At 42.1% G+C, this 11854-nt stretch overlaps 1 protein-coding gene across 1 annotated transcript; it reads right to left on the minus strand.

Annotated features, from left to right (window-relative positions):
* Positions 1–7809: 7809 nt before the first annotated feature.
* On the minus strand, positions 7810–10216 carry LOC311152684 (interleukin-8-like; the record flags this gene model as incomplete). Its single annotated transcript, XM_084203989.1, has 4 exons — positions 7810–7840; positions 8402–8485; positions 9233–9364; positions 10152–10216. 4 exons carry the CDS (start codon positions 10214–10216, stop codon positions 7810–7812), a joined length of 312 nt encoding a protein of 103 aa, XP_084060115.1.
* Between the last annotated feature and the right edge of the window lie 1638 nt (positions 10217–11854).

The following is an 11854-nucleotide window of genomic DNA, read 5'->3' on the forward strand; positions in this document are numbered from 1 at the left end:
GCAGCAGTCAGATCATGGACACGCTGTGGTGCAGCAGATGCTACAGACCCTAGTCCTCTGAGTCAGGGCTTGCACAAACAGGCCTGGAACAAGGGAAATGGGTGTCTCTGGGACTACTTCAACATGCAAGACCATCTGCCTGAGCAAGGCTTTGTACCTGCAGACTTCAGATTGCTTCTAGCTCCCTTCTGTGGGAATGTCAGTAAGGTCTCTTCAGTCCAGATGACAGCAGCAACAAGGCTGAGCTGTGGAGTAACTGTCTTCAGTTGTACCCTTTGCCCTGTTTCCCTTCGCCACATTTTGCAAAATCCCTTTAGCAAGTACATAAAAGATAGGGGGCAGACAGCATCACTTTAGAAAGCTGAGTTTTTCCCTGCCTGCTGCCCTTTTTCATTATAGATAAGTTTGCTGTGCACTGAGTGCAGGTGGAACAAATAGAATAATGAAATTACTTGGATTAGAAGGGTACTTTGAAGGTCATTTTGAATTAAGTTCGTTATTGTGAGTGGTGGTGTCAGTGTAGCTGGGACAGAGCTCACCACAAGGTTTGTATTTGCCCCACTGAAGCTCCCCTACAAGTCACCCAGCTCTTTAGCAGAAGCTGCTGTGTGAAGATGCAAGAGGATTCTGTGATTCTGCGGAATCTCTGTGTCCTTAGCCTGGGTCTTGGGGTTACTGGGACACAGGAAGCAGTCCCAGCTCAGGCAGGCCCTGAACGGGTACATAAAAACAATAAACTTCACGGCTCAGTTGCCTTCACATTATCCAGTCTTAAATTCATTACATGCAGGAAATTATTTGGCTGCCTTGTTTCAGACTTTGGCTGTGTGCCTTTCTACAGCAGGTATTTATTTGGCTTGGCACCTGTAGTGGGAGCCATTCACTGGCAGCAGGCCCAGGAGAGCTACAAGACAATTAAACAAGAGATGTCTCACTTCAACAAGTGAGGACTTCTCCTAAGTGTACAAGAATTACTTTGGAGGATGTGTCCCAGATACAAGTGTAAGGTGAACTTTCATCATGGCCTAGAAACCATTTAACATGGCCAATCTCTGAAGGAGCAGTCTTATTTCCTCCAGGGTTTTTATTAGGAATGATTTATGTTCTGATCTGTGAAATGTCAAGTCATTACTACCTAGTACAGACTAAAGTCAGAGAGTATGGACTGCTGAGATCCTCTCATCTTCATTATGTTACCTTTCTTACCTATACCAGTATGTTTCATAGTATTCCCTGGCTATGATGAGGTGCTGCTCCCTAGCACCTATGATTCCTCCTGTGGATCCAGCTCTGTCATGAAGTACAAACATATTTGCTGGAGGCAGAAACCAAATTTCAAGCTACAGTTTCCTGCAAGGTAAGTTTTATATCTATCAGATATTTCATTTCCTTCAATTTCTCAGTGTGTTTCTCAAGTTTTGAAATGTTTCCAGTCCGTATGCCCTTGAAAATAATAGCAGAAGATATAAGAGATTGAAGTGTCCTGGTGTTCACCTTGTGTCATGGAGAATCCCAACTCCATTTTGCCAGTGGCACACGTCACACGTTGTGTGCTCATTTCTGTAATACCTTTTGAGATGTGAAAATTCACGCTTAAAACAATGATCTATAGCAAATGATGCTCAGTATCTTCCTGCCTGCCTCATGCATCTTCACCTAACTTTAACATTCAGGAGCCCTCAGGTTTTTGTTTCCCTTCCCCAGAGTCAGAGGGTTCTCACCCGTGCCCAATGCCGGGAATCAGAGCGTAAACATGCAAACACACTGTTGATAGCTGAAAGGAATGTGTTTGTATTACTCAGGCATTACCTTGGCAAATAGAAGCTGTTGGCTCTGAAAACTGAGTGTTTGGCCATCATTTCTTTGTTTTTCAGTTTCAGGTGCCAACTGACCTCCTCTGAGATCACTGATGGGACTGCAGAGACTGTGGTTTCACTGTCACCTTACTAAGTGGGACTCCTGCACACACAACAATCCCCAAAAAGTGAGTGGTTGGTGGTGAATTCACTGGTTCTGGTATTTTACACCTAACATATAAGGAGAGAGGAGGGGCTTTGTTTTGAGTTTGGGACTCAACTCTTTAAGCAATTGGTTCTTCCCTCTGCTGAGGGTGAAGAATCTCCCAGCTTTTTAGTGGCAGGCATGACCCTGGACAAAGATTACAACTGTGTGGCTCCTTCCACCCCCACACAGTTGTTGAGTTGATAAGCCTTTGAGGTCATCACAGCTTCTGAAAGGCAGAAAGAGCTCCTCTTGGCCTTACCACGAGCAGAAAATGCTCTTTGTCATACAAATTGCCTGTAGGCTTTCATCCTTGGATCTGTGTGAACTTCATAACAAAGATTTCAGTCAACCTGGAAACGAGCTGTTTGGAAATAAATACATAAAAATTTGTTCCATCTGCAGGTAGTTGGAAGTAAAGAAAATATGAGTCTCTTAAAGAATGAACTATTCACCCCAACAAAACCCCAATCCAAGGCCCCAGGATAAACATTCCCCCCAACGTGGCTTAAGGCAATTTCAGTTTTCGGACTCAGTGGAGCTGAGTAATTTTTGGGAGTGTGCTTTGAATAGTTGTGGTCTTTTGGTTAAAGTGATGGCATCACTTGGGAAAACAGTGACACGAGACATCTGAACACTAGAAAATTGGAACGCTCTTTGGAATAATCACAAAATCTTTGAAGTCTTCTCTCATGACACCCAGTCTTGAGTCCTGTCTGTTGCTTTCATTGCTAGTGTTGCAATGAAGGAAAAATGAAGAAGTCATACTTGACTTACACCCTAGGAGACACTGAAGCTGCCATCTCAGGGAATGTTTCCTTTCGGCCCTTAGGGTGCCATGTGCACACACCATTTGAAACAAACCATACAGGGTACTTTTCATGCATTTTCATATTTTTTAATGGTCATTTTAGTATCAGAAGACATTGCATGCTCTCCCTCATCCTTTCCTCTAAGCAGGAAATGGAACATGGAAATGACTCCAGCATCTGGCCTGCTAACAGGTCAGGTGTGTGCAGGTGGATTGACAGCTCTTTCCCACGTTCCTTCCTCAGCTGAGTCTCCTGCTGACCTTGGTGAAAGATTTATGTATGCAAAAACCATTTGGGTTTTCCTTGTTGGTAACAAGGAGTGGGGGAAGCTGCAGTGTTCAACACGAACCAGCTTCAACAGAGCCTGTTTTCTTTGGCTCTTCCTGTGGAGATTGTGCTCAGGCTGAGCAGTGCTTACATCAATGGCTTCTCTTTTGCAGGATGATGGGCTTTGCTCTCAGAGGTGAAGTACCAAACAGAGAAGAAAGCAGAAAATGAGGAGCTGATGGAATTTTTGACTGCAGGGATGCAGTAAGTCAGCAAGCCTAGATTTTTTGGCTTTCTTATTGGTCTGCTGCTGTCAATGTCTGTCTCAGCAATGAACCAGCTGGGGGGCTGTGCATTCCTTTATTGGCTATTGATGAGTCAAACACAAAGCTTTCAGAGAGTCCGGGTCTTTGACAAGCCACTCGCTCTTCACCGTTTGTAGGGAGTGACTGAGTTCCTTTCACACAAAGGTTGGACAAACTCTTACTTTTCAGTGAGAGCAATAGAATGCAGGGGATGTTCCAAGTTCTGCTCTTTGGTCCTTTTCTGGGCTTAGTATATCCTGCTTCCCCTGTACTTTCTACTGTTGCAAAAGCCTGACCAAAGGGAGAACAGGAGTCACTTTTCTGTTGCTTGTGATGATCTGCTGCTGTGGCAGGTGGCTGTGCTTTTCTGAGTACCTGTGAAGAGCTCCTGGCTTTCAGCTAGAAACCTTGCCTTTTAACTGCACTGCAATTGCTCCATCTGTGCCTGGGCTTTTCCCCCACACACATTATCACACATTCTTATTCCTTCAAGAAGTTCTGCATCAAGTAAAAACAAAGTCCATGTGGTCCAGGCTCTCATTCACATGTCCTGTCTCACTCTTCATGAAATGTGCCATGGATGCTTTAGGCACACTTCACACAGAAGTGGTATTTCAAGCTTTTGCAGTTTTATTGCCATTTTGGCTTTAGCACAGCTGTTGAATTTTGATTCTCCCGTCTGCTTGCAAACTTGTAAAAAGTGTGACCTTGAAAACAGAAGAGGAAAAGAAGAATTGTAAGTATTTTGGAAGTCTCCTTATTTTGGTGCAAGCATGGTATATATACCTTTAATAAAAGAATCAGACTAAGAGAGTAGACTTATTCATGTGCTTCTCTTATGAGCTATGAAGCTTTCATCATTCTGGAAAATTATTTCAAGCAAAAAGCTAGAAATCGTGAATCTTAGGAGTGCAGCAAGAATGTTTCTTCATGCTTAAAAGTTATTTTTCTATTTAGCTGAGTCAGAAAAGCTGCTTAACTCTCCTTCTCAAAAACTGAAGGCTCCTTTGGAGGTAAGTTGATTAACTGGGTCTAAATATGCTCTCAAGCCACTTGCTTAACTACTTCTTATTTCTGTAAAAGATAAAAATATTAGAATTTCCCCAGTTCACCTGTCCTCTAGTAAGGAATAGGAGAAATCAACAGGCTGATGCTGGAGTTGCCAATGTGCACCTTGGGAAGTGCAGTCTTACTTCACTTTTCTGCTAATGTCCTTGGCTGAGTCGGTAGAGATGGGTTCTGGGAAACCTAGTGCAACTCTTTTCTTTCAAAAAAATGTTGACCACATTGCTCATGAATTTGAACTTCCATGGATTATGATAATTGGGTGTATCAGATGTTGATGCTTGTTAAAATAAATGATATTTGTTAGTGATGAAAAGTTATTCAGCACAGCTATGTTGAAATCTGCCCACAGAAGATTGTAGAGACGTCACACTACTGCCTGTTTCATGAAAGGGCAGAGGAAAATAGTATCAGTGAGCCTGGTTATACCTATAACCTTCCAGATTCTTCCACAGAATCTCCCTCTCCATAATTCCACAGGAATTGTGAAGTAGTCTTTGCGCTGACTGACACCAATGGTTGTTACTAGAAGTAATTTAACTGCAGGTGATATGAAAGTCAATTTTCATGACATTTTTCAACAGCAGAGATCTCAGGCTTATTTTTATAGATGACAAAATGCTTGTTTCACCTGTGCACACAGAAACAAGATGCCTATTTTCTGACCCCAAATTTTCCATGGCAGTTTGTGTAATTTCCTAAGAATCCATTCCCTGTAGAGTTGCTCATGATATCTTGTTATAAACAAGAATAAATTCCTGAAACAAATCTGCAATATAAAGTCTGTCCTACGCATAATTTTCCTGGGAAAAATGAGGTTTTCCCTTGTTATGTGACAAGAGCATAAGAAAAGCAATCATTTGAGAATGGGAAGCAGCCCATAATTAAAAGCAAGTTAAGCACGTTTGTCACCTAACACAAAACCAGGATGTTTATGTTAGCCAACACTATGTTTATGTTAGCCATTATTCAGCACAGACAGAGAAATTGAGGCCGAGAAACTCATGCTTGCATTCCCTATACTTCTAAGGAAGAGTTGGAAGTGTTTTTCAGGGACTTTCCAGTATTTCTCCCCACGACTTCCTCTATAGCTTGCGGTGTTTATACATTAGAGAGAAATATACTTTCGTTATTGCAAGGACAGCAACCACAGACACTTGAGGAGAAAAATTGCACTTCTCCATACAAGAGCAGAGCTCCAGCAACCAGGCATGGGAAGGGGAGTTTGAGGATAGGGAAATGACAGGAGGTCATGGCTTGGTCAGTTGATAGTCGCCACTTCTCTTGCGCCCCAAATGAACCTGTTGGTGCAAGAAGGAAATAAAAGTGGTTTGAAAGAAAGGTGAAGTAAGGAGCCAGGAGCAAGGGACAGAAAGGATATGTAAACCTCTGCTGCATTTCATGATGTGGAAGGCACAGAAATGAAAGGGAGGTGAAGAATGCACACTGTAAAGTGGACTGGTCTTCTGACAGTCTTGTAGAAAGACAGTGTAAATGCTAAATGAAGTGACCAGAAACTTTCATGAGATTGGGAAAAGAAGGAGATGGACAAGAGCACGTAGTTAACTGCAGTGAAATCTCAGGGTCCATCCTTTTCCTGTGGTGCAAACGTCCTGACCCTTAATCACCCGCTGGCCTGCTGCCTGCTGCATTACACAGACATGCACATGTACCCACACAGACGCTGACTGCAGGCTCTGCTTGTTTCCAAAGTGTGCACTTCTCCCCCGTGACTTCTGATAGCTGGAGGGCCACAGGGCATGTTGTTTAAAATGGCAGAACTCTTCTAGCTGATGCCAAAATAAAATGGTGAAGGAGAGAACCAGCATGAATCTTACTGAGAAAGGTCTTCAAGAAAAAACAAGCCAGAGACAGCTGTCTTGTTTTATGATCACAAAATTACCCAGGAAAAATCCCTCAGCTGTTTTTTTACTGTCTAGATTGTAGATAAAAGTGAAGTAAGAGTTTGCATCCCTCAAATAAACAGTTATCCTCTAGTTATAAATAATAGTCTTTAAACTGATGCCTTTTCTCTCCTATTCCCTGTTTCCTTCTGGAAAGTTCTTAAGAGAGGGAGGAATCGTGTTCAGCACACTGCATTTCAGGGATCGGAATAGGAAGCAATTGTTACACCAGGACAAGTGCTTGCTCTTTGGGTACCCAAAGTAAAGGCGACAAATTCCCGTTTCGATGGTCAGATAGGGGCATTTTGTTGTAGTAAAGATTTACAATTGTGAGGCTGAAGTGGACACTTAGTGGTGTTTAGGCATCTAGGGGTAAAACTCTTTTATCTGCGAGGGAATTGGAGAAGGGGCCTTGCCCTAGAGCCCACCAGTCTCCAGGGATTTGGAACAGCCTGAAGAGAGGAGAGCGAGCCACTTAGCCCACCTTAAGAGTCTGTGTTAGTATAGTCAGGAGTGCCAGGCTACCATAACAGGGTGAGTTGTGGCACCATGGACTTAAAAATATTCATTTCAGTTCAAGAAATCAGGATGGCAAAAATAAAGCACAATTTTCAAATAAAGCAAATGAAGATTTAAAAGATCAAGCAGAAAACAAATGTTTTTTTATATATAAAACTTTTAATAGTACATTTTTAGGAATAATTACACTCTCATAATCAAAGTCTAGGTATGTAAAATGCAGTTTTTTCCATCAGCTGATGAAGTAGGTTAATTAGGCATACAATCAAGTACAGAGTAATGAGATCGTGAATATTTCTCCAGAAATGGATAGCAAGAATGAAAAATCCAGTAGAAATTAAATAAATTATAACTGTTTTCTTTCTTACATAGAAGCTGCTCAATAAATACATCTATAAATACCACAGAAATCACAATCCATAAATAGCAAATAGAGCATGACACACTCTGTAGGTTAGGTTTTTCAAGTGAGACATTACAGTCCACGGTCTGGCCACAGGCTGACCGCGGCTCAGGAAGCTGTTGTTAACACAACATACTGGCACGCTCCAGGGGAGCAGGAGGATTCATCAGTTTGCTGGTGAGATAGCAAAATGATCAGGCTTAGTGTGAATAAGCTGTGCTGCAGGTGCATTGCACCTCACTGCATTTGTTTGGCTCAAGTGGCTGCCAAGGTTCTCCATCTCCTTCAGCAAACCACTTTTCCTTCAGTGTCACGGGCAGATGTCCCATGGACAACACCGACCGTAGCAAAAGACTTCCTTAAATACACACAGTTAAATAAATAGATAAATAAATAAAACCATGAGCATTAACAACATAACACTGATGCAGGATGTGGAAGATGGTGCTCTGCTTGAATGACACTTTTCTCAAACATTTCTCTTGACAGAAGAGCAGAAGCATTTCCCAAATTTTTTCCTGTCTCAGTGTTTCTTAGAGAGGAGAGTCAGAATTATCTTGAGCCCTGTTAAGAGGGGAGGGAAGAGGATAATTTAAAAGAAGGTTGAAGTTACCACTGCTTAGCATTGCACAAACAGTTTAGGATGCAGGGTCCCTTTCCCGTTCTTTGCGCTATCTTGAAGCACAAAGAGAATAAAGTTGATGCTTCAAAAGCAACTGCTGAAATCCCAGTGTGTGCATGCCTGCTGTCCAGCTGAGAAACCTCTGCAGCACAAGCTTCTGCAATTCCTCACAGCAAGAACCTCATCAGCTCAGAAATAGCAACTAAATTAGAGGAAGATGACTTTTTAAAGCCTTATTTTACAAAGGGAGAAAAAAGGTTCTGCGCTTCCCTGCAGACAGAGTTGCTGTAGTCAGAGGTTTAGTACTGACATACCAGCTTGAGCAAGGACCCTGAAGCACAGCCAGAAAAACTAAGACTGATTCTAGAGTTAAGTAGGAAGCTTCCCTATTCTTTAAATCTGATTAGGAAAGAATGGGAAGTATTGCTATGGAATCCTACAAATCGGCTTTTTCTGGGAGGTTTGCCACTCGGCTGCCCAGACAGAAAGGTAATGGGACTTACCTGGCCAAAATTGCCTTTACAATCAGCTGTACCCAGGGAGCAGTGGGCTCCAAGCACACCTCTTTGCCAGTCTTCAGAGTAGCTCTGCAAAACAGGGAATAAAGAAAAGCCAGGAAATTACTACATGGATTTGTTTTACTCACAGAATGTAATCTTGCATTTTTAGATCAGATAGTATAAAGTCATCCCAGCTATTCTAGGTTAGACTTGGCTGTTTTGCTTTATACAACTGAAGAGACCAGAAGCACCCAGAATTGTGTCTCTGTGTCCGCTCTGAAAGCAGACACACATCCCCAAAAATGTTTCCCTCCATATATGAATGCTGGTTTTGGATGTATTTATGTTACTAAAGCTTTCCTACACAATTATTGAAACCCCCAGTGGTGAAAAGGTTTGAGCAGAATAAGAATTTTAACATTTCAGTTCCTTTGTGCTGTTCAGACCAGCTTAGGTTGGTTCATTGCTTCCCTAAATCTGCTTACTGGAACTTAGTTTTTCTCCTTGAGTCTGCCTGCCTAATAAATGCAGGATTCAAACTACATCATCACCTTATGTACTAAGAGCTGACAAGCCCATGAAATTCACATTCTACCGCTATAAACATTTAATATGTCCCCTGACAGCTGAACAAGGGTCAGTTCAGGAATATGTAAGGTCACAGAGATGGTGAAAAACAGGGTGTTTCACTTAAAACCATCCCTCCCAAAATAAAAGCCGAGTCTGGCTGCATGAGGTCAGCGCGCTGGCTGTGGTGCTTGTGCAGCCTGAAAGTGCAGCAGCAGTGGCAGCAGGGCAGGGGAAGGGGAGGGAACCTCTTGCAGGGCTACTTACATGACTTCAACGTTCTTGCAGTGGGGGCCACTCTGTGTCAGCTTCACGTCCTGGATGGATTTCGGGGGAATGAACCGGGAATGAGTGGCTATGCACTGGCACCGGAGCTCGGTTCCCATCCTTGCCAGGGTCCTGCCTGTGGGCAGAAAAGGCACGCTGGGCTTTGACAGGTGCTCTCATGGTCCATGCACCAGACATAAAGCACACCTGTCTACTGTAGCAACATTCTCAGTTAAACCACTGCACTGGTCCAAGCTGCCTAAATGCTCATCTCATGGGGAGGGTTACCCAAGTTTCAGGGGAAGTGATGCCCAAGTACACTGGAAAGTAAATTAACGAATCTTATAAAAATGAACCCACATATTTCACTGTTACTAACCACACTGACTGCACAGTATGGTTAATTGCATTGTTTTAATATCTGGATCAAATACTTGGCCACTCTGCAGAAGACAGAGCCCTAGATTTGTTCATTAATTGGAGGTTTGCCCATGTTTCTGTGTTCAAATTGTTTGCTCTCCCTTTCCAACTTTGTATTACTTGCTTGAGGCGGCATGGTTACTAAGCAACAAATACGAGATGATAAACTGCTATTTGTGTGGGAACAGAGAGAAACATTAAAGCACTCCAGAGCAAAAATCTGTCTCCAGCCACAGAAGAACCTGCCTCCAGCCACATACACTTCAAAAAAACCAGAAATAAAGCAAATGCAAGTCACATCCTTAAAATATTTCCCACAAGATGTCAGTAACTCTTCAGTCTGAGGTCTACATGGTAGATTTCTGACTGAAGAGAGGTGCTGAAAATCTCCCAAAAGACACTAATTTAGAGAGACAAATCGAAAACTACCCTGCAAGGACAAGCATCTCAGTTGCTGCCTCTGCAGAACTGCAGCAAAGGGGGCTTTGGGAAGCTTTACTTACCTTGAGACACAGCTGCTGAGATCAGGAAAAGGGCCAGGACAGCTACGAGTTTGCCGTTCATGCTTGGATAGGAGTTTATCGCTGGCCTGTTTAGGTCTAGTTCTGTGAGCTGGAATCCCAAAGGATTGTTGATTCTTGCTGTGTGTGAGGACTCTTGATCCTGCTTATATACTGTTTTGTGCCCAGCCTCTGTACTCTACTGGCATGGAGATTGCGTTAGAGGAATTTCCCAGATGCAGTAAAAAATGAGTCACATGACTATTGTGAAACTTCTTCCTAGATGACGAGGAATTATTCTGCAGATACAATTAATACAAGGCATTAATTTATTAAAATATGTCTATGATAGTCACACATTCCAATTATTTTGGTAGACTTGTAAATTTCGTGCTTTTTCTAAATCATATCCTTATTTAATAATACAGCTTCAGAATGGTTTCAGTTACATTTATCATAATAATATAATGAGTTAATATGTAATATTATAATAATAGGTTGGCACTTATTATTGTTTTCTTCAGGGTTATAACTGTTCTTTGTAGAGGTATCAGATCTATACTTGAGATACTGAATTTCTTATTCCCACTTATGGTGACAACTTCTGCTTACCTGATATAAGCCACCAGAGTGGAATTCAGGCAGTGCTGAAATTACTGAGAAGCTCTTTACTGGGTCATGATTTTACCTCAGCATTAGTTTGACATAAGAGGTTTTCATTTTAGTTATTTTCATCCTCCGTTCAAGGAGCATGGTTCAAAGTAAATTCATCACTAATTCTTTGTGGCTAATAAAGGCTGCAGTATTCAAAGCTTTCTGCAGGAAGCAGATGCAGAATTCTGAATGGATTTGAAAATCATGCCTACAAGATTTCATGTTACACATGTTAATGGATGATAAACAGAGGAAGATTTATGTGCAAACTAAACAGCATGATCTGCTGAACACAACTGATTTCATTTCATCTGTAATTCCAGACACTTTTAATGAGTATTTTCTGAAATGTTCAGTGACAGCAACCCTAGGTCCTAACAAAGTGGCACAGGAGTGAGAGCTATGGCGCTGTACAGAGTTTTCTCTTAGGGATCCTTGCTGTATGAATGCCGAGCTTCTATTTGCTGTGGCTGGGGATAATACCTTGCAAGGGAGACAATTCCAAGGGAGGATGGGTCAAATGCTGAACTTTTCCTTGAGTTGAGATCTGTATTTTCAAACCCAGCTGGAATGGGTGTGATTAGGAGAAAGCCGCCTGTTTTAGTGCAGTAAAAACACCGTCCTTTTGACATGATGACTTTTGCTGCTTGTTGTCTTCAAACTCAAAGCTTTGTGGTTTTGGAATCAGTGGATTAAATGAGGTACTTCTCCCCAAATCTGGGGACTTCATAAAAACTCATGTAAAGCATTGCAGTTTATTTACAGTAAGAATGGAATAGTTTGCCCATAATTTATTGTAGTTTCCTGTGTACCACTTATCATTAACTTGATAAAAGGGACTTTGTGATAAAAATTCATTTGTTTCCCATCGCTCTGTGGGCTGTCCCAGGAAAAGATCCAGCAGCCTTGTGTCTCCTATCTCCTACTGAGTATTAGGTTGACAAAAGATACTGACTCCTGATAGTGCAGCTCCTTAGCTGTGTCTCTCAGAGAACTTCAATGAAAAATACATTTACTTCTCTGAAGGTGTGAACCAGGAGAGGGTTTT

The sequence above is a fragment of the Fringilla coelebs genome (genome assembly GCF_963513975.1).
Source record: "Fringilla coelebs genome assembly, chromosome: 4".
Taxonomy (NCBI): Eukaryota; Metazoa; Chordata; class Aves; order Passeriformes; family Fringillidae; genus Fringilla; species Fringilla coelebs.